The sequence below is a fragment of the Trichosurus vulpecula genome, chromosome 1, assembly GCF_011100635.1.
Source record: "Trichosurus vulpecula isolate mTriVul1 chromosome 1, mTriVul1.pri, whole genome shotgun sequence".
NCBI classification, from domain to species: domain Eukaryota; kingdom Metazoa; phylum Chordata; class Mammalia; order Diprotodontia; family Phalangeridae; genus Trichosurus; species Trichosurus vulpecula.
In genome coordinates this window covers 264,998,543-265,025,698 of record NC_050573.1, presented here as the reverse complement: position 1 = coordinate 265,025,698, position 27,156 = coordinate 264,998,543, and the positions used below count along the sequence as shown (strand labels likewise).

The 27,156-nt window shown below is 38.3% G+C and overlaps 1 protein-coding gene across 1 annotated transcript in view; it reads left to right on the top strand.

The window, feature by feature from the left end:
* Positions 1-27,156, top strand: part of PXDNL (peroxidasin like) — a 570,999-nt gene that overhangs the window by 249,569 nt on the left and 294,274 nt on the right. The window contains exon 3 of the mRNA XM_036767090.1: positions 13,435-13,506. Within this exon, the coding sequence (XP_036622985.1) occupies positions 13,435-13,506 (72 nt within the window). The remainder of the gene's footprint in view (positions 1-13,434; positions 13,507-27,156) is intronic.

The window sequence follows — 27,156 nt, the reverse complement described above, 5'->3', positions numbered from 1 at the left end:
ATCACCACCACCACCACCATCATTATCATCATCATCATCATCATCCCCCCCCCCTCCCGTCCCAAACACACACACACACACACACACACACACACACACACAATTACAAGCTATTTTAGTCTGGAAAACCTCTTTGTTTTGTGAGTAGTCTTTATTTGTCCAACGAACTGACATACTTCTTCCTTTTGCCAGATACTGCCTCCACCTCTGCCAGGCTCTTTTCTCTAACCCCCATAACTGAATCATCTATGTCTAGAAGCTTTCAAAATAATAAAAAAACTTTTAGTTTCCTAGGTAACTGGTGCCTTCAGGTGTGGTGACTTCAGGTATAGGAAGACAATCGGGCCCACCTGAGCAGGTCTTTTCCTCTCTTTATCACCATCTGAGCTATCTTGAAGGTGCAGGGTGAAAGCGAACCCAGTGAGATCCTTCTTTAAGACCATCACAGATTATCTCCTTTAGCCACGGCCTGCAGACTATTATACTGAAGGCTCCTTGCTGACATCCCTAATTTGATCTTTTCCCTGCTCTTCACAGATCCATGTTGGATGAGTCACTCCAATCCCAGTGTGAGGGAGGGAGTGGGCTGCTCTTTTGCCCTTCCTTTGAGGTCATTGTCTCCCTTTTGGCTCTCAATTGAGCACCTCCGGTTAAACTATGGATCTTTCTCTTAAACAAGTCATTCAGTAAGCATTTAATAAGCAATAAGTATGTGTCAGGTCCTGTGTTAAGTGCTAGGGATAAAGAGATAAGCAAAACAAAGCAACAAAACCAAAACACCCAATCTCTGCTCTGAAGGAGCTCACAGTCTAATTGGAAAGAAAACATCAAACTACATGCAAACAAGATATATACAAGATAAATTGAAGATATCTGAATGGGAAGACATTAGCACTAAGGGTGATTGGAAAATGCTTTTTGTAGAAAGTGGGATTTTAGGTGGAACCTGAGAGAAGCCAGGGAAGTGGAGAGAAGGAGATGAAATAGGAGGAATTCTAGAGACTAAATTTGTCAGTCAGAGAGCTTATTGCTTTTAGTATTGACTTGTTTATTTATTTATTTTTCAAAGCCTTTTATTTGCAGCAATTGACCTTGACACTTACACAGAATGTAAATGAGATTTCTTTTTTAAATCTTCCTGAAATCTTTAAACTTCCATTAATTTCCTTGAATTTATTTACCACACATAGAAATGTCTCAGATTTTAAAAATGCATTTTATTAATGCTTATTTGTTTTTTATACCAGATTCTCCTGAGGGTTTTTAAATGAACACATGCAATTTGCAGAATAGAACAGTTGGAAAATTTCTTTGTCCATAGTGTGAAGAATGCCTCAGAGAAGCAATGGACTATAGTTAGGAAGCCTATGAAGGAAACTATTCCAAAAGTTAGAGGATAAGCAGTGAATCCTGACAACCACTTACTATTCATGTGACCTTGGGTAAATCATTTTACATGGAAATACTTCAAGGATCCATGATCACATAGTATTCCTTTCATCAATGAAGCTCACCTCAGTAGGTAGGTTGATTTACTGTGGCCAAAAAGACTCACTCCCTTGTGCTCTGGGGTTGTGATGTAGTAAGGAGAGTTTTGGTCTTGAAGTTGAATCCCACCTCAAACTCTAACTACTTATGTAACCCTGGGCAAATCACTTATGGTCTCTGAACCTTCATTTCCTCATTTATGAAAATAGAGGATTGGACTTGATACTTAAGGCTTCTTTCAGCTCTAAATCTATGATTGTGCCATCTGAGGGTGCACAGCCATGTGGGGATGGGCCTTTCCAAACTTTGCCAGGTGGGCCCTGGAGGACGGGCCCATGTCTGAAGGGCCTATCACAGCTTTTGCTCTTCTGGTTTAGCTTGGGAGAGCTCAGGGTCACCTCCAAATCATGTCCAGGCATTGCATCAGGGCTAGAATAGCAGAAAACTCTTGTAAATTGTCAAATGCTAAGTAAAGGTGAACTATTGTTATTATTCTCTTATAGCCCTGAAGGCAATTTGAAGTAAGAGAGGGAGACAGATTTCTCTTCTTCATTATGTTGCCTAAATTATTCTTGGCAGTTCTATCATCTCTACTAATCTGTATTTCCATTTTCTGAAAATACATCCTACTTTACAAAGACCTTTCTCTGTTTTATGCCCCACTCCTGTGCTCAGAACCCCATGCCATCTCCTCCAATGCAAATTTTGTTTGTTTGTTTTGTTCTGCTGCAACTACTAAAACTTAGTTAATGGCAAAATGTTTCAATAGTCTGGAGCAGTGGTGCCAAACTCAAATAGAAACAGATCCCAGCAGGCTGCATACTGACGTAAAAAGCCACATATTAGCATTATCTATGTTTTACTGTATTCATATACATACACACACACACACACATATATACATATATAGATGTGTACACAAATATATATATGTGTATATATATGTATGTGTGTATGTATATATACATTTCTACATATCTGTTCATTTATTTAAACATTTCCCAATTACATTTTAATCTAGTTCAGCTGTACTTGGGAGTTTTGTGATGAGTCTGACACCTCTGCTCTGGAAGAATCTAAGTCACATTAAATTATTGTTGCCAAACTATTCTTGTGAAGTTCATTTTTTTTTTATTGAACAATTTATTAAGGACATGATGTAGTGCTAGAGTTGGACTTTAAAGACCTCCAACTCTATTATTTAATTCTTGTGTGGCCCAGGCCAAATCCCTTTACCCTTTGGGCCTCAATTTTTTCATCTTAATAAATAAGAAGGTTGGATTAGGTTAGAGGTTCTTACCTTTTTTTGAGTCGGACCCCTTTGGCCATCTGTTGACGCCTACAGACCCTTTCTCAGAGCAATGTTTTTAAAGACATATTTTTCCCCACTCAAGTTTACTGACCCCCTGAAATGTCTCTACGGACCTCTTAGGTATTTGTGGATCCCACCTTAAAATCTCCTGGATTAGATGATCTCCAAGGTCTGGCTCTTTATCTTATGATAAGGAGATCTATTGGTTGTCCCGAAGACAGATCGATCTGGTTATGGCTATCGGGAAGAAAAGGCTTAGTTCTTGACAGACACCAAAGATAGTAGTTGCAAAGACTAATTTAGATATAAAATTCTTTGTAATCCATACGGAAGGAGTAGTTGGCCTGGAGATAATCACTTCAGCCAGATTTTTACTCATCCATTGTCAAGAAGTGTCATTTCAGAATTAGCAGTTGAATAGCTGCTTCTACCAAACTACTGGATAAAGCAGTAAGCCTGTCCTGATTAAAACAAACCAAAAAATCCTCTACATTTTGATGAAATCTTGTGTTATCCTCAACCCTTTACTTTCCCTTACCTGACACATCCAGTCAATCAGTTGTTAAATCTTGGAATTTTTACCTTCACAATGTGTCTCAGATTTGACTCTTTCTCAAGACTCATTCAGGATCATCTTCTTTCAGTCTCTCATCACCTGTCTTCTGGACTATTTCAGAGGCCTCCTAATTGGTTTTTGTCTCAAGAGTTTCCCATCTCCAATCCATCCTCTACTCAGTACCAAAGCGATTTTCCTAAAGCACAGGTCTGACCTTGTTTTCTCTCTATTTATTAAACTAGGTGGCAGAGAGGATAGCGTGTTGGGCCTGGAGTCAGGAAGACTCATCTTCATGAGTTTAAATCAGATTTCAGACACTACCTGGGCAAGTCACTTAATCCTTTTTGCCTCGGTTTCCTCATTTATAAAATGAGGTGAAGAAGGAAATGGAAAACTACTCCAGTATCTTTGCCAAGAAAACCCCAAATGGGGTCACAAAGAAGTGGACATGACTGAAAAAACCAAAACAAAACAAAACTACTGAACAAGTGATTCCTTATTGCCTATAAGATCAAATATGAACTCCTGTATGTAGCATTTAAAGCCCTTCACAACCCAGCCCCATTCTACATTTTCAGGCTTGTTATACATTATTCCCTTTCTTTATTTTTTATATTTACTTATATATAAATATGTATTTATATATAATTCATATATATTTATATAGAAATAAATATATTTATTTATTATAAATTATACAATATATATCATATATTATATAAATTATATATTTACATTTATTTATTTGTATTCTTTACAATCCAGTCAAACTGACTTTATTGATATTCTTTATTCATGATCCTCCAACTCCAGTCTCTACGTCCTTGTACTATCTCTCTCCTATACCTGGCAAACTCTCCCTCCTACTATCTGCCCCATGGACTCCCTTACTGCCTTCAAGGCTCAGATCAAACACTACCTTCTCCTTGAAGCCTTCCCTGATCCACCTCACCTCCAGCCACTATTGCCCGCTCTCCCCAGAATGCCTTGTGTTTACTTTGTATATACTTTGAATATATTTATATACGTATTTGTCGGCTCCTCCATTAGAAGATGAGCTCCTTGGGGGCAAGGACTGTTGGCAAAGAGGGAAGTACTTAAAAAATACATGTGGAATGTTTTCAGAATGTGGAAGAGAGTATAGTAAAGCATAAGTGCTGGGAAAGTTGAAACAATATGGGAACCAACACACCTGCTCCTCACCCCTATCTCCCTTCATAGTTCAGCTCCTCAGGAGCCTCTTCCTGATTCCCCCAGTTACTTATCATCCCAGCTACGTGACACGGTAGCTAGAGCTCTTGGCCAGGAGTCAGTTCAAATATAGCCCCAGATGCTAGCCATGTAACCTTGGGCAAGTCACTTAACTTTTGTTTGTCTCAGTTTCCTCAACTATAAGAGGGAGATAATAACAGCACCTACCTTGCAAGGTTGTTAGGAGGATCAAATGGGATAATATTTGTAAAGCACATAGCAACAGGGCTTGGCATATAGTAGGCATTTAATGTTTATTTGCCCTCCCCATTCCCACCAATTGCTTTATATTTATTTTGTATGTTTTTATTTGCTTTTCTGTTTACATCTTTTCCTCCCTCCCCTGTCTCTCACAACCCTTTTATAGAATGTCAGCTCCTTGAGAATGTGGACTATTTAATTTTTGTCTTTGTGTCCTTAGCATCTAGCATGGTGTCTGGCACATAGTAGGTGGTTAATAAATACTTTGTGAATTGATTGAAATCATGGGTTCTGGTTTTAAGTGGGCTAAACTGATCTGAGCAACTTTGGTCTAACTTCAAAAAATGCTTTACAAGATGTAATTCTTGCAGGCAATCCTATGAAGAGGGAAATGTGATAAATAAGTGTCTTATAGATGTACTCATCATCTCTTCCTCTGTATCCCATCCCCCCCCCCAGGTGCTAATTGATGTGAGGAAAGTGCTTAAAGACTTATGCACACATATGTCCTCTCCTTCCATCTCTCTCCCTTGCACTGATCCCTTTTCTTGCTTCCTCCATCTCCTCTCCCACTTACAAAAAAGGAAAAAAAAGTGCTAATTGACAGCAACAAAGGATTCTTTGCCCTGAGCCCTTTTCCTTTTTGTTATCAGCCCAGCCTTGGTACAAAGACCTGTACCTTTTCTTTTTTGCATCCACAGAAATCACTGTCAGCCTTCTGTTACATATCCTTTCTTTCTATCAGGTTCATACTTGGCAAGAATAGATTCTTTTGGTCATTTATTTCTGTACCTCTTTTGATCTTGTTTTCTCATTCCTCTTTTATCACCTAGTTTTCCATTAATCCTTCCAGTGGACTACATAGGTGTTAACCCCAGCAAACTGATCTGCCTCATTCTTGTGGGATTCCTTCAAATATGTCAGCTAGTTTTACATTATTCCTTCAGAAATATGGACACTTTATTGAATTCCCTTTCATGTTTCAAGCAGAGACATGAAACTGTTTTGTGAGACCTGTGAAGTCTAAATGGATATTGTTTCACATTTTTGGGGAGAAGACATTAATTCCCCATTATACAAATTTGAAAATAAATTGTTGATCTTTGGGAAAAATTAATGAAGAAATCATTAAGTATCTCATTAAATAATTAAATAAAAATTAAAACTCATTAAATAAGTGCAGCAAAAGTTTCTTTGTGTATTAGAATGATTTTTGCACATAATTTCATTTTAGATTAAATTGTCCATCACATTCTTACTTTTTTCTTCCAGGATTTGGCACCAGGCAGTGATTCAAGGGCTAAACATCACTTCTGTCATCCATAATCAGTCTTTTATTTGCTCTGCCAGTATAATCAACCTGAACCTCCCCTCATTCCCTTTTGAATCTTCTTTTGGGTCTCTCTAGATTTTAACGCTTCTCACTTTAAGCACATCCTTATGACTTTTCCCCAAGACTGTCAGACTCAAGTTGATGATGATTTGTAGGACAACAACTTTTCCTTCTAGTTTTCCAACCTTCTCCGTAGGAGAATCACTTGGAAATTTAAAGTGCAGCCCCTTTATGAAAAACTCAACAAAAGAATACAAATGACAGATTCTAGAATATGTTTAACCAAAACACTGCTAGTGATAGATCCCATCCATTAATATTATATCAATGATGCTTTTGATGGATAGCATATTATGATTAAAAAATATCTTGACAAGTAATATGTGTGTGATAGAAAAATACATTCAGCTGTGCACTACTTTAATGGATTTATTTCTTGACAGCTACAAAGGCATTTCCAAAAATCCTTATAAAGTTAAGTTGTTTGTTCTCATATCTTTAGGTTGATTCTGTGTAAAATGAAAAAAATGGAGAAATTAAAAGTTTTCAAGACTATATTTAATGAGTTAATATATCTGTATCTGTATTTGTATCTGTATCTATATATCTCACTATTTACAGGAATGTACTGACCCAAATCACAACATATTTGTTAAGCTACAGAAAAATTAAATATGTATAAATGCAAGCAAATAAATGTATTCAAAGCATACCGGCAAAGTGATATATGAATGAAAAGCATTGTTATCATTGCAAAATAATACTACATACAAAAGAATTCAAAATTGAAATCTTTAAAATTGGGAGATATAATAAGAGCTCATTTATATGATGCTTTATAGTTTGCAGAGCACTTTCCTCATAGGAATCCTGTGAGGTAGGTGTTAATTACCTCCAATTTACAAAGAAAAATGAGTCTGGGTAGTTAAGTGATTTGCCTATGATCACGCAGTTTATAAATATCTCAGACAGGATTTGATCCCTGGCTTCCTGACTCTAAGTCCATTACTTTATTTCCTATACCATGCTATTTCTAATAAAACACACTATGTTGTGTGTGTTTTTCTATCCCCACCCCACCTTTGGTCATAGTCTTTCAAATGGGTGAGAACCTTAAATGGTGAAACGGTTATTGTGGTTTTCCAGCCTGGGTTCCTTGAGAATCTTACCCACCATCATGTTTGTCAAACTAAGGAGTCACAAATTGAGGAGCCAGACAGACAATAAAAAGAAATTTATTGGTGTGCTAAGGCTCAGACTAGTGAGATTTCAGCTTCTTAGGGTAGAGATTGGGTTTTTATAGGTTTTTAGGCTGCTTAAAATACACAGCCAGTCAGTGGCTTTCTTTAGTAGAAAAGGGAATGGGGAAATGTGCAAGCCTTGGTTAGTCTTATCAGAAGTCCCTCTATGGCAAGAAATTTCTAAGATGGTGGAGGCCCCTTTTAAAATAGAATCATTTTTGTTCATTCTGTTGTCACCAATAGAGAGGGAAGTAAAATGCAAACTCTATCTTTTTCCTTGATCTCAGAGGGGAGAACATATTTCTCCCATATCGCAGTTCTCAGTTAAGCCTGCTTCTTTTATCAAGTGCTACAAAGTAGTATATAGAAAGAATGTTGGTCTGGTCGAAATGTAATCTTTCAGTAAGTCTAGTAGCCACTCTGGCTCAATATTCTCATCAATAAAACAGTGGTACTTCACCTTGCATCTGCTGCCTTACCTGGTTTCAGCTTTATGGAGCAGCACCTGGCAGAGAACATTTTCTCTTTTACAGATCTCCGACTTAATTGGATTTGTTTTCTGCCTTATCTATTCCCTGGCACCTTGACTCTCTCTGTTCTTGACCACTTTGTACTTTTGCATTTTGAAATTACTAGTAAACTTAGCTAACCTGGGCTAATGGGAGTTTCTATTCTACAAGTTCACATCATGACTCAGTGGTATATCTCACCCTGCCCTTTTTGAGACATTGCTTCTGTCCAGTCCCTTAGTATAATTGCTGTCTTGCCTTAGCTAAACAGAACAAATTTGGTAATATTCCATAAGCTCCTGCTCAAGATGCCTTGCTATCACCTATGCCTAATATAGAGCTTCAGAGAAACCCTACCCTGCCTAATCCAAGCGTATTCTCATCAAAGGCACTGTATTATGTACTTCAGGGGATACACAGATCAGTAAAATATAATCACCAGGTTCCTCAAAGAGTTTGTAATCTAGTAAGTGACATGTGAGAAGACATGGATATATTTCAAAGCAGAAATATAAGAGGCATATATAAAATACATGGACTCAGGGAAAGAAATCACATCCAGATGGGGAGATAGGGAAGGCTTCATAGAGGAACTGGCATTTGGAGGAATGGATAGAATTTTAATAGGCATAGATATTTTGGAGGAGAACATTCTAGATAAAGATAACAGAATGAGCAGACAGAGACAGTTTAGGAAAACTCTGAGCCTTTTCAGGGAACAATAAATAGTTTTAATATGGTCCTAGATATGGAGCACATCATTATAGCAAGCATTGGAACTTGAATGCATGTCCACATGCTGTGGGAGATAGGACTGAAAACATAATTAGGATCCATTTTGTTGAGGGCTTTAGCTTCCAAATAATGGGGTGCTACTGAATTTTTATCTGGATATTGACACAAAACCCTTCTTGAGAATGATTGATGAAGGGTGGATTGGATTGGAAAGAGGATAGGCTGGAAGCAAGGAGACCAGTTAGGAGGCAATTGCAATTGTCTCGCCTGGTTTGGAGATGATGAGGGTCTGAATCTGGGAAGTAGTTGTAGGAAAGGAAAAGAAAAGCTGTCTTTAAAAGACACCAGACAGGTTAATTCTATGAGAATTGTTGACTGATTAGACATAGGAGAGCAAAGCTGAAGTAGTCAAAGATGATTGCAGGTTTTCAGCTTGAGTGTCTAGGAGAATGGTGATAGCATCAATATATAGGAGAGTTTTAGGAGAAATCACCTGCATTAAAAATCCCTGCCACTTGAAGAGCTTTTTTTTTCAGACCTCTCTCTTTGTATGTTGTCTCCCTCTATTAGACTGTAAGCTCTTCAAGGACAAGGACTGGCTTCGTTAAAAATTGTATCCCCAATGCTTAGCACAGTGTCTAAATAAATGTTGATTGGATTGGATTGGATTGGAGTAATACTGGACTAGATTCACAAACATGTATTAGAGACAAGCTGGTATAGAATCATAGATTTAGAGGTAAAAGGGACCTTACAAATCATTGAGTCTGACCCCTACATTTTGTAGATGAAGAAGCTAAAGCCCAGAGAAGTTGATAACTTGCTCAGGGTCACATAGCTAGTCAATCTCTGAGGAGGGATTTGAATCCAAATCTTTTTGATTTCAAGTCTAGCACCCCATCCCCTAAAACACACTATCTTAAAATAAAACCCTGTAATTTTGACCATAGGTGAAGACTCAAATATTAGCATGATTTGGGAAAATGCCTTTCTTTTTTTTTAACATTTCTCAACCATAAGAGTTTTGGAAGTCAGGTGATAGGGATTCAAAGTTTAGAAAAATCTTGTGACTCCTTCTGGTTCCCTTTATCCTGTTTCAGAAGGAAGAGATAGTCAATAGTAACAAAAGATGTAGAAAGGTTAAGACAGACAAAAACGAACTAAGGAGGAGAAGTGAAAAAGCTGTATCAACAGTCAGATATTTCATGACAAAGGAAATCCCCCCGAAGAAGGGGAAGAAATCACTACAAGTTTTGCAAGTTCCCATCTGAAAGTGATAATGGAGCAACTCTAGAAAGGTATTGTGGGTTGAAGAGTGAGAAAAGGCCATTTAATTTAGCAGTTAAGGAGATTGTTGACAGCCTTGGAGAGAGCAGTTTCTGGGCTTTGGGATTTGATGTGACATTGCAAAGGATTAAAAAGTGAGTGAGTGGTAAGGTAGTAAAGGCATCCCATGTAAACAACTCAAGGTTGGCCAGAAGTTCTTTTTTTTTTGTTTTTTTGGCAGGGCAATTGGGGTTAAGTGACTTGTCTAAGGTCACACAGCTAGTACACATGTCAAGTGTCTGAGGCCGGATTTGAATTCAGGTCCTCCTGACTCCAGGGCTGTGCTCTACTCACTGTGCCACCTAGATGCCCCCCAGAAGTTCTTAATTGGGACCGCAGGAGCTTAAATTTTTTTTGATAACTATTTCACTATTGTGAAATACTTTGTAATTTTGTGTATTTTATTTCACGAATTTAAAAACAATATTCTGAAAAAGGGTCCATAGGCTTCACCAGAATGCCAAACACAAATAAATTTTAAGAACTGCTGCTCTAGGAATGTGTCAGCAAAGGGGAAATACATAGAATGTAATGGGGGAAGTTAAGAGGTTTTTTGTTTGTTTTGTTCTTAAAGGAAGAGGAGTCTTTAGTATATTTATAGACAAGGAGGTAGGCATATAAGATAAAGAGAAACTGTAAATAAGAGAAGGAATAATTAATTGGTGAGATAAGCTTCCAAAATAGATTGGAACGAATGTGACAAGGGCACAAATACAGAGTTTAGCCAAGAAAGGAGAAGGACCATCTCATCTTCTGAGACTAGAATGAAGAAAAGGACACATAAACATATAGAAAGGTTTCCAGGTATGGGGTAGAAGAAATAATGGAACTAATGACAAATGGCTTCCGTTTTTCTCAGAAGATTAAGATATAAGTCATATTCAGACTTCAGGGTTCTCTGCAAATCATCTCTTTCATTGAGTGTCACATAGTGTTTTGTTCCACTTCTGTCTAATATTATGTTGTATGATAATTATTTATGTTCATATCTTGTCTTTTATTAGATTGTTAGCTCTGTGAGGACAGGACTATGTTTCGTTCAACATAGTGTCTTTCCTCAGTACCTAGCACTGGGCTCTACACAATAGGCCCTTAAAAATGTTGAATGAATGCTTGAATAAATCTCTCCTTGATGTCTAAACTCCTGTTAGCTTCTATTAGTCCTTAAGAACATTACTTCTCCAAGGTTATCCAACTGGTCTCACATATGTTCTTTAAAATATTCAGCATATATAACGTTAATCCCAACAGCAAATCCTCCCTTTTGAGTTCCTAAATAAAGCACATTCTCACTTTCAAGATATGATCAGAGGAATGAATCTCTTCATACTCAAGAAGTACGTTGCCAGACACAAAGCTACACCTATGTTTAATTGATCCAAAATTTTCTTAAGTACTCTGTTTTCCAATAATATAGGTGAATAACTCAATTTGAATAATATATTAACACAGTCATACATACATAATTTTTGGATGTTGGAATTAGATTACTTATTCATAAGTTATTAACATTATATAAAGTGAAATTATGTGTGAGAAATTCCTATTCCTGGCATTAACTAGATAATTTTTTGTTTTAGTCAAGTGACTGATATTGAAACGAGTCAGCTAAACACAGGAATTTTGATTTTCTGAATGTATAATACATACCTAATATTATTAAGACATTCACTTATGCTGATAATTCTCTGTTAAGATGTAGTTGGCTGTGGTTGGAATTTTAATCATAGAATATACCAGGGATTTGTTATAACCAAAACCACAAAATAACATCATAAATGGTGAGAAATGAACTTGGCAATACAGCTTGAGGTGTGAGATAGCAGTTTCAAATGCTGTTTAGGGAAATATAGTATTTAGCCATTATCAGTGAGCCATGAGGTTGGTAGTTTAGGAAAGGATGGGATTGTGGATCTCTAGGCTGTCTTATATAATTACATATAATGACTAAAGTAATCACATGCTCCATCAGCCAAAACATTTCTTCTGTTTTCCTAATCAGTCATACAGCAAAAACAAAATAAACACTTTACATTGAATTAAAAAGAAACCTGCAAGCATTTGAGTCTGGCAAGAGTCTGTTGGACATCAGAGAAGTCTAGGACATCAGAAATATGTGTGCCAGTCCAATTAGTGGGCCCTACGCATTTAGAAGCAATCAAATGAACTTGTGAGTTCTTCATATGTCTTTCATGATTGAATAGTATAACTACATGAGGAATCATTTTTTGACCCAAGATCTCCTGCTAAATGATTTTTATAACTAAATTGTCTCTTACAGTGATTTTTCAGCTTGGTGCCATCTTTACCAGAAATACAGTATGTGACTTTATAATGTATAATTATCAGACAGTTGATAGTAACTTTTGTTTGTTAACCATTAGCAAAGCTTGCACAGTCATGGCTGTAGGATGATTTAACTATGACTTGTTCTCCTGTTCATATTTCACTTATCTCTGCCAGTCTTCCTTTTGCTTCCTGGCCTGCTAATTGCTTTATAATTGTTGGGTACAATTAAAGAACCAATATTTCTTCATCTCTGGTGAGACCCACTGTCAGCCAACTTTTTTTTCCAAGGCCCATTTCTGGTCTGTTCTGTTCTGTTCTATCCATCTGTCTTTATAGAAATTTAATGCTAATAGTTGTGCTAGACTTTTTCCTTTGCCTATCTATGTCTCTATAAGCTTACACAATAGAAAAAAGCTTTAGATTTGGGTTTGAATCCCTACTTTGTCCTTGTGGAAGTCACTTTGTCTCCCTGGGCTTCAATTTCCTCATCTTTAAAATGATTCCATTGGACTAGCTGACCTCTAAGATCCCTTTGAACTCTGTAATGTATTCCAATTCTACATGCTTTACTTATGTCTATTTTCTCTCAAAAATTTCATCATGTTCTTTGTGTTCATAGATAACTCATGATGTTTTTTGTCAGGTGGATATTTAATGAATATTTTGAGAAGGCAGCATGATAATGTAGAAAGTACATTAGGCTTAGGATTGGAAAACTAAGATGTGATCTTGAGTATTGCTTAGCCCCTCTGAGATTTTCATTTGTCGGTTACAATTTTCTTTTCTGCATAATGGGACAATGATACTTGTACTAGTTGCCTCAAAAAACTGTTGTTTAGGTTTCGATTCCACAATGTATGTAAAATGCTTGGTAATAATCAAGTATCTTACCAATCTATTATAAATAGATTGTGAACATGCTTTTATAAAGCTCTTTATGTTGGAGTCTTTTGTATTTAACATTTTGGTGTGGTCACATAGAACACAAAAATAGGGAATTTCCAAGCTTAATTAACTTTTTCAGTGAAACACTTTCTGCAGATCTCAAAGGGAACTAATAGAATGCCATTGGATAACATTTGCCAGCAGCATGATTAAGTTTATATGTTTGATTACCATCTGGTCTGTTGAATAAAGCTACCATTATGTTGATGGAATATGGTTCTCACTCAAACATGTTCTGTTTTCCACAGGCTTCTGAACAACAACCAAATCAGGAAGATTTCCAGAAATGCTTTTGAAGGGCTTGAAAACTTGCTCTATCTGTAAGTCATAGGAAAGATCAATAAATCTACATGTGGTGCTGATTGATTGCCTTTTTCCTCCTTCACCTCCTCCTCCTCTTCTTCCTCCTCCTCTTCCTCCTCCACCTCCTTCTTCTCCTCCTCCTCTTCTTCCTTGTCTTCCTCTTTTTCTTCCTCCTTCCTCCTCCTTTGAAAAGTAATGAATAATCTATTTGGGAAAATAAATTACTAACTTACATTTCTCTTTCTCTAACATGTCCAAAACAAATTTAGGTAGAAGTATTATCCCCAGATCCCTATCTGAAAACCTTTGGGCCCATTTCTCTTGAATTGTGTCTTGGTTTCCCAAACCTTAAATTAAAGAAAAAGAAACCAGAAGAGAAATTTTCAGATGTTTCCCATTCATATCTCACTAGAGAAACCTACTTCAAAATCACACACACCAAAAAGAAAGAGTGGTATGAAAAACACAGCCATCTTTGCAAGCCTTTGTAAACCTAGGGATCATAACAGAAGAAGCAACTTTGATGAGCCTGAATATGAACCAAGTTTGGGATCAATTAGCTTAAGAATATGACTACAGACAATCATATTTGCCATCTGTGACTTCATTGAAAAAGGAAAAAAAAAGGAGCTCAAAATGATCACTGGTGTAGTCGCATTTTTATGATAGTGGATAGTGATCACATGTTTGATATAAGGTAAAGTTCCCATTTTATTTTCTTGTCACAAATTGCTTATTGGGAGGTTGTGATGGAATATTGTTACATGGAAGGGCTAGGGAAAAAATGGAAGAATATCAAAAGGAAATCAAAACAATGTGATTCTGTTGGAGGGAGAAATATAATTGGTTTTCATTATTATAATAGTATCATTTGAAAGCTAATGAAAATGTAACTTTAAAAAAAGTGTTTCCTGTTCTAGTTTCCCCTTGCTCCACTTCATCATGTTAGAATTTTCCTTAAAACACTTGGCATTTATAACATTCTCCAGCCTGCTGTGTCAAATCCAAACTCCTCAGGCTGATACAAGCACCTCACCATCTTTATTCGTTATCCCTCCCCCAGATACTGTGATATAGTTGAAGTGATGTTTGTTGCACCCTACATGCATTTTTACTCATGGTCAGCCCAAAGGACTTTTATATGGCATTGCATGTATCTGAGATGCTCTCCCTCTCTACCAAACCATGTCTTTTATCTTTCAAAACCTAACTCAAAACTAATCTCCAGAAAGCCTTTCACAACTGAACAGTACAGACTGCTCTATTCTTTCCCCAATTCATGTTTAGGAAGCCAAAGTACTTAAATATATTCCCTTTGTACAATATTTCATTTCAGTGAAATTTAGCAAATGTTTTGGGGGCATTTATTAAAGATGAGGCCTCTGGTAGGCACTTGGGACAAAAAGATGAACAAAGATACAGCTGCTGCTTTCAAGGAATTTATAATCTAATAAGGGAATTGAGGCTGTATGAAAATAAATAAAATAAAAAGTTATAATGATGTAAGATTTATGCTATAATCTGTGATAGGAGAAGTCAAATAAAAAGCTTTGAAAGTTTTGAGAAGGGAGAGATGGATCAATTGCTATCAGGGAGTACCTCGGCAGGGGTGGGGGGGGGGAAGTTACTTCTAAGATGGGCCCTGAAAAAAAAGAAAGATTTCAGTATGCAGAAATATGGGAACTGTCTGCCTTAGGTATAATACCTGCTGTGGGCTCACTCTCTCATTTGTAGTACACAGAGGGTGGTTGATTATTTGAGGTTCTAGGGATAACCTTATGGTTGACTACTCCAAACATGGTAGCTCATAAGCTTCAACTGGGATGCTCCTTTTTACCAATCAGCAAGAAGACCCAATAAACTTTTACTCAACTGGCATATCAAAAACAGAAGTTATCCACCACCACCCCAGCCCCGGAAACAAGGAGCACACCTCCCACAAAGATACATGGAGTATAGGGTGGAGATGGCAGAGAATGGGCATGAACTTAAAAATACAGTGGTGGCAAAGAATATGATATGACCAAGGCAATGAATAACTCTGGAGCACCAAGGCCTCAATGCCCATTCTTTTGCTGGACAGTCATTACGAAGTTCACTGCAGGGCAGGATGTTTTTCTCTCGCCATCAACTGCCTATTGTACATCTAGAAGTGGGTATCCTGACATCTTTAACTCAATATGTCAATCAGTCAGTCAGTCAGGCAGTCAGTAGCCATTTATAAAGTACCCTGCTATGTGTGAGGCAATGAGCTAACTACTGGGGATACAAAAAGAAGCAAAAGATAGTTTTTGCCTTGAAAGAGCACCCAGTCTAAAGAGAGAGACAACAAGCAGACAAAAATATTCAGACAAGCTACATGCATGATAAATAGAAAAATAATTAAAGGAGGACACTAGTATTAAGAGGAGTTGGGATAGGCTTCCTGTAGAAATTGGGATTTTAGTCAGGACTTAAAGGAAGTTAGGGAAGCTAGTAGGTGGAGTTGAGGAGAGAGAGTGTTCCAGGCATTGAGGACATCCGGAGAAAACTCCCAAAGTTGAATGATGAGATGATTTCTTCATGGAACAGCAAGAAAGCCAGCGCCACCATGCAGAAGATCACATTCATGCTATAATCTATGATAGGAGAGGGCAAATAAAAAGCTTTGAAGTTTTGAGAAGGAAGGGATGGATCAATTGCTATCAGGGAGTATCTCATGGGGGAAGTTGCTTCTGAGCCTTCTGATTCTGAACATTCACAGCTGGGTGGAAGATGGACTGAGTGCCTGGGAGGGAGTATGGTATAAAGCAGACTGGAAAGGTAGGAGGGGACTAGGTTATGGAGGGCTTTGAATGCCAAACAGCGCATTTTGTACTTGCTCCTGGAGGTGATAGGGAGCCATTAAAGTTTATTGAGTAGGGTGGAGGCCATGATCAGACGTGTCACTTTGGTTGCTGAATGGAGGAGGGTTGGCCAATCTACCAGCTGGCTATTACAGTAATTCATGTGTGAGGTAATGAAAGCCTGCTTCAGAGTGCTGGCAGTGTCAGAGGAGAGACGGGATATATTTAAGAGATATTGCAAAGGTGAAGTAAACAGGATTTGAAAGCAAGTTGTATATAGGAGGTGAGAGATAGTGAGAAGTTGAGAATGACACCTCGGTTGGAAGCCTGAGGGACTGGAGGATGGTATTACCTTTTACAGTAATAGGGAAGTGAGGAGGACAGGATAATTTAGGGAAGAAGAAAATGACTTTTGGTTATATTGAGTCTAAGATATTTACTGGGTATCCTCACACAGGGCATGGTACTTTAGGCAGGTAGGTGGCACAGTGGATAGAGTGACTGGCCTGGAGTCAGGAAGACTCATTTTCCTGAGTTCAGATCCTGCTTCAGACACTTATTAGCTGTGTCATCCCAGGCAAGTCACTGAACCCTGTTTGCTTCAGTTTTCTAATTTGTAAAATGAACTGGAGAAGGGAATGGCAAACCACTTCAGTATCTCTGCCAAGAAGACCCCAAGTGGGGTCACAAAGAGTTGGACACAACTGAAAAACAGCTGAACTGACCTGCATAATCAGTTTGAGGCATCTGAAAGGTAGTTGGAGAGGTAAGATTGGAGGTCAGCCGGATAGACTTGAGAATAATGGTAATGAGATGGTAATTAAATCCACAGGAGCTGATAAATCACCAGGTGAAGTAGTATATAGAGAGAAAAGAAGTAGGCCCGGGACAGAACTGTGTTGGACACCTATGGCTAGAGGGTATAATCTAGATAAGGAGATTGGGAAGGAGTGGTCTGATAGGTAGGGGAACCAGGAGAGATTGGTGTCCCAAAAAGCTAGAGAGAAGAGAACATCAAGGAGAAGAAGGTGATCAACAGGGTTAAAGGCTGCAGCCATGTTTAGGAGGATGAGAATTGAGAAAAAGCCATTGGATTGGGCAATTGAAAGATTAGTGGTAACTTTGGAGAGAGCAGTTTAGGCAGAATGATGAGGCTGGAAGCAGGATTTTAAGGGGTTAAAAAGAGTGAGAGAAGTAAAGGTGAAGGCACCTATCATAGATGACCTTTTCGAGTTTAGCTACAAAGGAGATACGAGGTCTAGGATGATAGTTATCAGGAATGGAAGGATCAAATGAGGATTTTTTGAGGATGAGGGAGGTGTGGGCATGTTGGTAGGCAGGAAGCAATGAGAAAGTAGATAGGTAGAGACTGAAAATAAATGGAAGAGTGGGGAAGACAGAGGCGGAAATCTGTTGGAAGACATGGAATGCAATGGTATCACTAGGGGGCCTTGGTAAGGAGTAAAGTCATTTCATCATGTGAGACAGAGTGAAGAAAAGATAATGACACAAGGCATCTGAGTGATATGAGATGAGGAAGAAGGAGCTCATGACAAATGGCCTAATATTTTTCTGTAAATATGAGGTAAGGTTCTATGATTGGGGGGTGGGGGTATGAGGAACCATGGGAGGTTTAAGGAAAGATGAAAAAGTTCAGAAAAGTTGCTATGGAGAATGGGATAGTGAGATAATGAGGGAAGTATAGTAGGATTATATAGTAAGTTAAAATTGCCTGAGATAAATTTGTGGTGGACCCACTCATGTGGTTGTGGGATTTTCTACATGTTTGTTCAATGAATGAATAGCAAGGTCCGGTAAAGGAAGGCAGAGGTAGAGAGCCAGTAGATTGTGGTCAGATGAGGGGATTTTGGAATTCTTAAACATGGAGGTGGTAGGCAATGGCAAGATGAAGGGTGTAGAAACAATCTTGCTAGCAGCTACTGTGGCTGTGTAAAACCAACAACAAACAGAACACAGAAGACCACTAACACAGATTCTTTGATCTGCTTTACTAAGAAAGGCAATATTAAGGGGTTACAATCTCACTTTAGTTCAACCGACAAATATCATTCACTTAATTCAGGAGGAAAAGCCAGCACCCTGAGCTTCAGAGCAAATACAAACAAATTACAAACATAGACAATATAAACAGACCGGATCACAATTCATAGTTACTAAGAAAGCATCAGCATCTGGGTTTACAAGCTTAAAGTGGCTTGCCCAGAGTCCCATGACACTCTTCTAGTGACTGAGAGCCCCAAGGGAAGATGCCAACCTCTTGAGTTTATATATTCTGTTCAAGGTCAAAGGGCGTCACAACATGCCACTCAACCACACGACCTAAAAACATCACAAACATGGGACTTAAACCCATGTGGCCTAGGCTTTCCTTGGAGGCAAGGAGGTCATCGAAGACTCCTGATTTAATCAAAGAAACAAAGGCCAGACTCTTCAAGGGCACTTGATTAAATAAGTGCTAAAACAACACACAGTAAAAGAAAGCCCCACCTTAATTACCAATACAAGGGGTATGGCCATCTTTGTGTATATATGTCGCAAACTGAAAGACCTGGAATGCTTTCCCTCCTCATCTTTGCCTCTCAGCTTCTCTGGCTTCCTTCAAGTCACAGCTAAAATCTTACCTTCTACAGAAAACCTTTTATGATTCCGTTTAATTCTAGTGCCTTCCCTCTGTTGTTTATTTCAAATTTCTCCTGTATGTAGCTTGCTCATACATATATGTTCACATGTTTTCTCCTCCATTAGATTGTGAGCTCCTTAAGAGCAGGGACTGTGTTTTACCTTTTTTTTGTATCCCCAGTGCCAAGCACATAGTAAGTGCTTAATAAATGGTTCTTGACTGACTAACTGACAAAAAGGAATGCAGAGTACAAGGACTGTGGTCTCTTTTACATAGGGCCACATGCTAGCCTTGGTGGAAAGTCCAGGACCTTTCTGCTTATAGCATTGCTTCTTTTCAGATACCGTTAGGGCAAACCAACAGCCAAGCAAATTACTGAGGCTAAGACCTTTTCTGAAGATGTTCCCTGTTAGGGTCTTGACCAGCAAGTTGCCCTATCTCAGTACGCAATGATGAGGCGGGAGCCAAGATGGATATAACTCCGATTTATTGGAAGCCATTATCCATATTTATTGGTTTTTGCTCTACATAAGCAGAAGCAGGTGTTCAAGGGGATGAAAGCATGGGAAAAAAGGGATGCACTTCAGTAATGTATTGTTGCACTTAGATTAGATGTAAGTAGCGATATCTGGTGGGAAGAATCTGGATTATTGTAAACTATGTTGCCTACAAGCGTATGGGAAAAACTAGGACTGTGGTAAGGTGGTTTCCATAGGATTATGGGAACAGAAGGGGAGTGCTGTTCTACAGTAACAGGGAAGGCTGGGAACAGGAGGGGAGTGCTGTTTCTACAGTATCTAAAGAGGCTCAGGCATGTAGCCAGCTGATATCAGAGCTGTATGAGCTATGTGAGGCATGGGGCAGGATGCCCTTGTAAAGTATCAAAGAAGTTCCCATTAATTAAAGCATGTTTGTGTTAGGCACTGGTTCAAGAGCATTCGGTAGTGGCCAGCTGTGTTCCTCCTTCTGGGCTTGTGAGTCCTTGGTGAATGGACTCTGCCTGCATGAGAAAGGATGGCTATCAGAGCAGGAGGGGGGTGCTGTTAGGGGGGCTGCTAGGGACGGAAGTCTTTCCTCCAGGTGCCTACCGTTCCAACTCCTACTAAGCCTGTCTGGTATTACCCAGGAAACAGGCCAAGCTTAGGGTCCGAGCAGCCCCCGGGGTCGGCACTAACTCCCTACAGTTCCCAGTTCCAGCTACACAGTCAGTATCAATGGCTTCTCTTAATCATGTGGTTAGCCAAAGAGAACCAATTACAGGATGTATGTGCATGCTCCTCGATCTCTCCAAGACACTTATTATGAATCATGATTCTCCTGGAAGCCAGCTCTCCAGCTTCTCTGCCCTGGGAATTGGCATCAGCTGAGCACACTGAGGCATTTTTGTGCATGTACCAGTCCCTCTGTTACAACTGAACATCTGATCTGAAAACATCCTCATTGCTAAGCACCATCGCAACAGCTCATCATCCGTTTAATGATATTTCTCCCTTTAATTGTTTTGAATCACAGAAAAGATAATTTAATGTTTTAAGGCTTGAAGGTTTCTATAACTCCTGGATTGCCTCCATAGTTCATCACTTACTACATCCTCTTTGCTTTTTGCTCCTTCTCCTTCTCACTGATTCTTTTATTTCTTTGTCACATCCACACAGATATATGAGCATTTACCAGTAAAAAATACAGAATTTTATTAGATACTCTAAAATACATAGAAAGTTTAAAACTTTTATGTTGATTCTGTGATGTTTTCTACCTTTTACTCAAAACTGTCACTATTGATGGCATTAACAATGTGTGTATCATTTTTATTGCTCTCCCTTCCATTTCCTCCAGTGCCTTCCTTATCAGTTATCCTCTTTTCTTGCCTTTTCCATCTTTTCCACTACATTGGCTTGTTTTTCTCTTCCTTCTCCTCTTTATCCCTTTCATTTTTCTTTTTTAAAAGCTTTTATAAAGGAATATTTACTTCAAAAGTACAGCAAGAACAAACAACAGTATTCCTTCAACCTCCGTATTAGAATCCCCCATTATGGGCAGGGGAGGGAGACTGGGTACACAATCTAACTCAGTCACTATATAGCAGTAGCTCCATCAAATTTCAAGTCCAAAGGAGGTCTCCATCTACTCCCTCTTCTTTTAACTCCTGGAATCCTGGCTTTCTTAGGGGTTCCCTACTGGGCTGGCAGCAAAACCCAGCCTGGATTCTGAGGTCTCCATGCTTCTAGCTCCTGATTCTTGGGCTCCTCTCACTGAACCTAGGACTGAAATGGATGAACAAAACAAGACCAACATCCCAAGTCCATTTCTTGGGTCCACAGAGCCTAAGGAGGGAAGGTGTCTTTAGGCCTCTCCTCAATTATTGCATGATGCCACTCAGTGAATGAAATAGTCCTTCATCCCTGGACATTGCTGGAAGAGAGAGATCCTTCTCCTCTTCTTACAGATATGTGCAGGTCTCTCTTATTCCTCCTCCCCACCAAAAAAACCCAACAACTTTTCCTTTAAACTTGTTGCAGCCTCAGAACACCAACTTGTGTTTTTCCTTTGCTTATCCTACAAACTTCTTGAAAGATTAGTCAACATTGCCATCTCATAACACTCATTGCTTACTCACTTATCAACCTACTAAGGTCTTATTTCTGTCCCTAGCCCTTGACCTCTACTCTTAAAAAGGTCATTGGTAAATCCTTAATTTGGAAACCCAAAGGCCTCCTCTTAGTCCTAATCCTCTGTGTCCTAACTACAGTATTTGACACTGTTAATTCTTTTTTATGTTTTTATTGATGTCTTTTGTTTATTACATCATCATAGTTTTCTCCAGTATCCCTTCCACTCTTCCTCCCAGAGAGCTACCCCATTTAACAAATAGCATTTTTTAAAGACATAAATGAGAACATCAACAACAAATCAAATAAAAATAATTGGAAAAAATATAACTGATCAGCACATTAAAAAATTCCAAAAACATGCAATGTGCAGCACCTGTGATCTTCTCAACTCCACAAAGGACTGACATGGGAGTCCTCTCATATTTCTTCTTTTGAGGTACGCTTATTTTTCCATGATTTTGCAATAGATACTGTTTAATTCTTAAAACTCCCCCTTCTTTTGGTTTGTTTGTTTGTTTTGTTGGGGGGCACAGACCTCTTTTAGTCTAGCCTTTTCTGCCTCTCACTTTCTGCCTCTTTCTTCTTCCTCCAAATGTCAATGATCCTCACATTTTTTAGCCCCCCTTTTTCCTCTATATTCTTCTCTAGGTGAGAGTCTCCACACGTATGGGTGGATGGATGGGATCTATCTTCTATGACTTCTATTTTCATACCTTTCAAGGTATTCATACCTAGTGAGTCTGTCCTGAGTTCCAGATCAGCATTTCCAACTATCTTCTGCATCATATTTCCACCTACATATGTTATCTCAAACACGTGTAAAATAAAATCACACTAGAATGTAAGCTCCTTGAACTCAAGGACAGATTTTATTTTTGTCTTTGTATCTCCAGTGCCTAACACTAAGTCTTATATATTATAGGTGCTCAATATATGTTTGATTAATTGAATAGAAATTAATTCAAGGCCCAACTTAAATGTCTACTCCAATGCCATCAATGGCATCATCATTTAGCATTTATACAATGCTTAAAGATTTGCAAAGCACTTTATATATTTTATCTCCTTTGATCTTCTTAACAGCCCTGTGAGGTAGATGCTATTATCATCTCCACTTTACACATGAGGAAACTGAAGTAAACAGAGGCTAAATGATTTCTCCAGGATCATACAGTTAATAAGTGTCTGAGGCAGGATTCAGATTCAGGCCTTTCTGATTTCAAATCCAGTTCACAATCTACTGTGTCACTTAACTGCCATCAAACCTTTCTTGATTTCTTTTTTAACTTCCCTCTCCCCAAAACTAGAAATATTTTTTCCACACTTTGAAGTAACAAAGAAATTTATATATTTTCTTCTCATTTTAGCTTTATAATATACCTGAAGTTATGGTTATTTGGGAATACTTGTTTGTATTAATATTCATGTGTTGTCTTTCTTATTAGGTTATATGTTCCATAAGAACAATATCATGTGAGATACTTCTTTATGTTACTCTAAATATTTAGCGTAGGACAAAACAAAGCTCTGTGTGAAGTCTCTGAGAAGGAAGGTCATCAAGGAGGTTTCATGGTGGGGATGATATTTTTGGTAGGTGAGTGATAAATCATTAGAGAAGATCCTCCATATTACAGTGTAGGCCCAGCACATATGTGTCAAGCTCCCTGCCCCCTTTAACAAACCTTTGGACTCTCCCACTTGGAAACTGATAGGCCCTGAACAAAGAACAGGGAACTCCTAAGACAAAGGATAGGAAATAACTCCTCTCCCTCTGGAGAAACATTCCTGAAGACATTAACCTAGCCAGTTCTTAGGAACGAGGGGGGCCGGGGTGGCTCCCCAATCTGGCAGGAAAAACTTTCTTTGTTTAGGGTCTTATAAAAATCACCACGTGGGTGAATCACATTGGAACCTCACCCATGGAGAGGATGCTTTGCCTGGGATTACGTTCAGAAAACCACCAAGGAAGTTGTAAAAGGGTTCCCCAGCTTCAGAGAAGCCTTGGGTGCAGGTGCTGAATGTCAAGTGTATGTTGTATGTTTTGTGTGTGTGTCTTTTGTCATTATCGCTGTGTTTGTAGAAAAGAGAGGGATTCCCCAGCTTGAAGAAACCTTGGGTGGCAGTATTCCTCCGAAGAGGTGATGCATCTGTGTCGTCTGTGTCTTTGTCTCTGAAGCTGTGTTTGTTAGGAATTGTTGATTAATGTGATTGTGGGTTCAATGTAGCATTTCCCTGTCTTTCAATAAAAACTTAATTCTGTTGGGAGTGTGTCTTATTGCCAGTACGAATCTGAATCCAAACCTAACCTAGCTTAATTGAACAGTAGGTTTCCCAGTTTGAGCAGGAATTCACCAGATGAAAAGCAGAAGAGAGGACATTTTGGCATAGCACACAGTGAGACTAAAGACACACAGGTGGGACAATGCAGAAGAGTTTTGGGGAGGAGAAACATATCCTGGAGCATGGTGTGCATGAATGGGAGTAGTGTGAGATAAGGCTGAAAAGGTAGAATAACTCCAGATGGAGGATGATCCTTGACACGAGGCAAAGGAATTTCAGCTTTACTAATTCAGCAATAGGGAGACCTGGAAGATTTTTGAGCAGAGGCATTACATGACCAGATATATGCATAGTAAAGATCATTCTAGCTGATATTCTGGTATGAAAGATGTATTGGAAGACAGTGGAAGTGGAGAGACTGGTCAAGAAGTTGTTGCAGCAGTTCAAATGGCCAAGGCATGAAAGCCTGCATTAGGGTGGTGATGGAGGGAATGAATGTGTGAAAGGATTTGGGAGGAGAACTTATAAGACTTGGTACCTGATTATATGAGAGATCAAGGAGAGCAAAGAGTCAAAAATAGCTACAAGATTTGAATATGGAAAATTGAATCAATAGTGATGCCACAAATTGAAATACTGATATCAGAGAGAGGAGCTGGTTGAGATGAGAAGCTCAGTTTTGGACGTGTGGAATCTAAAGATCATGTCAGTGGAGCTTCCCTTTAGGCAGATGGAGATCTGGGTCTGGAGCTCAGAAGCGAGGCAAGGGAACAAGCATTTAATAAGCACTTACTATGTGTCACTCACTGTACTGAGTGCTGAAGATACAAAAAGAGGCAAGAGACAGACCCCTGACCTCAAGGAGCTTAAAATCCAAAGGAGGAAGACAACACACAAAAACGAAGGTGAAAGGGAAAGGGAAGGGGGCTGTTGGTGTTAAAGTCTAGAGAGTCAGAAACAGAGAAGAGAAGGGAAAGAAAGGATAGCCTGAGGGCCAACATGATGGGAATGTGTTCCATCTGGCCATCCTTCATTCTCTTTCTGGCTCTGCTTCTGACTTTCTAGGCTTTGCCACCATTCCTCAGCTACTTTCTCATCCTGGAGATTCAGAAGCAGAGCCAGAAAGGGAATGAAGGAAGGACAGTCTATATATATATATATATATATATATATATATATATATATATATATAAAAATATAAATACTATATATATATATAAATATATATATATAAATATATATATTTAGGAGTCATCGCCATGTTGCTGAAACTGGTGTGAGAATGAATGAAAGTTATGAAGGTAAGAATATAGAGAAAAAGGAGAAGGCCAAAAGTTGATTCTCAGGGAACACACTCCCTAATTAATGTAATAATTAATGGTATGGCCAGGACTAGACCCCATATCTCCTTCCTTGTTTTTTTCCTTTATAGTATGTCTTGACATTTTCTGTCAGTTGCAAGAAAAACAGAGTCATTAGCCTCCATTGTGATTTTCACTTAATTTTTATCTCATTTGCTTCAGATGATCTTAAAGAAATTAATTAAATTAATTAATTAATTCAATTAAAACCACCTTTCCATTAATCTTAATACCAATATTACTAACATCTGAAATATAGATTCTCTCTTATCTTTTTTATTTTTATTCTCCCATTTTAAAGATCCCTACTTTAAAAAGAAGAAAGTTAAGGACAATGTGAAGAGGAAACTTAGCCACAATACCATGAAAATGGAGATGACCAAGTATTAATAGTCTTGAAATAGTATTTCCCAAGGGATTATTTCCAAATAAATTGCAAGAGCATGGGACCAGAAAAAGAAGAATTTATCTTACCTGTGTCAAGGGAATTTTGTCGAGGGAAATAATGAGCATATCTAACTATAGTTTGGTTGAAACTGAAATAACCACTCCTCAGCCTCCAGAACCTTCTCTACAAACATCTGCTCTCATTAACTTAAAAGAATACATAGGATTGGTATTAAAAGCTTTGGGAAGTAAATAAGCTAGACTAAAAAGTTCTAATAAATAGTGCGATGATAATAATAACTAGCTTTCATACAGATTATTAAGGTCTGTAAAGCACTTTGCACAGGTCTTATATGATCCTCATAATTATTATTCCCATTTTATAGATGGAGAAACTGAGGCTGAGAGAGGTTCAGTGATTTGTCCAGGGTTACACAGTTAGTAGGTATCAGATGCTGGATTTGAACTCAAGTTTTCCTGACTTAAGGTCCAGTGCTCTATTCATTACACCATCTTGATGCCTCAGTTATCATTCTAGGTCATAAAAATTAAAAAAAAAACACCCAACAACAAACAAACAAAAACATCAAAAAACCAATGAATACAGATGTAAAAGGTAGCCCCAAGTGCCATAGAATTGCCTTCTCTTTAATTTCTGGTATTGTCTTAATTTTTTTAATATTAACAAACAATAATACAATGATTACCATTAACACCTCAGTAATCTTGTATTCCAGAAGAGGCAAGCATTGGTTTGATTAAAAACAATTGACCTTTTGTTTTATATATTGCCTTGCCTTCAATTCTTAATGTACATCTTTTCCTGCATCGATTTGGAAGGTCATCCTCTGTAATAAAAACTTTTAAAAAGACAACAAAAAAGCAGCTCAGCAAAACCAGTTAACACATTAACAGCATCTGAGATTATATTTAATATTTCTTCCCTAATCTAAAAAAAAGGAAGATTGTGTATTTTCTCATCTTTTCCTCAGGGTCAAGCTTATTTATTGTAATTGCACAGCATTCAGTTTCATTTTGTTCTTGTTTCCTTTTAGTCACTGTGTATATATACTGTTTTCTTGCTTCTGCCTGCTTCACTTTTAATCAGTTCATCTTCCCATCCTTGTTCATGTTCTTCACCATTGATTGTTTCTGTTATATCCATGGACCACGGTTTATTTAGCAATTCCCCGATCAATGGGTATTTATTTTGTTTACAATTTTTTGTTACCGCAAAAGGGGTGCTATAAATATTGTGGTATATATATTCAACCAGTCAGTCAGCAAGCATTTATTAAGCACTTACTTTGCGAGAGGCACCATATGGTAAGTGCTGTGGGATATAAAGGCAAAAACTCCTTGGCCTGAAGGGCTTGAATTCCAAGTCAATATGTGTGTGTGTGTGTGTGTGTGTGTGTGTGTGTGTGTGTGTGTGTGTGTTTATGAGATGTGGGGAAAAACATGCAAACAGCTATGTACTTATAAGATATATACAAAGTAAGTAGGAGGTGATGTCAGAGTTCAGTTTTGGAAGTATGGAGTTAAAGATATCTGTGGGATA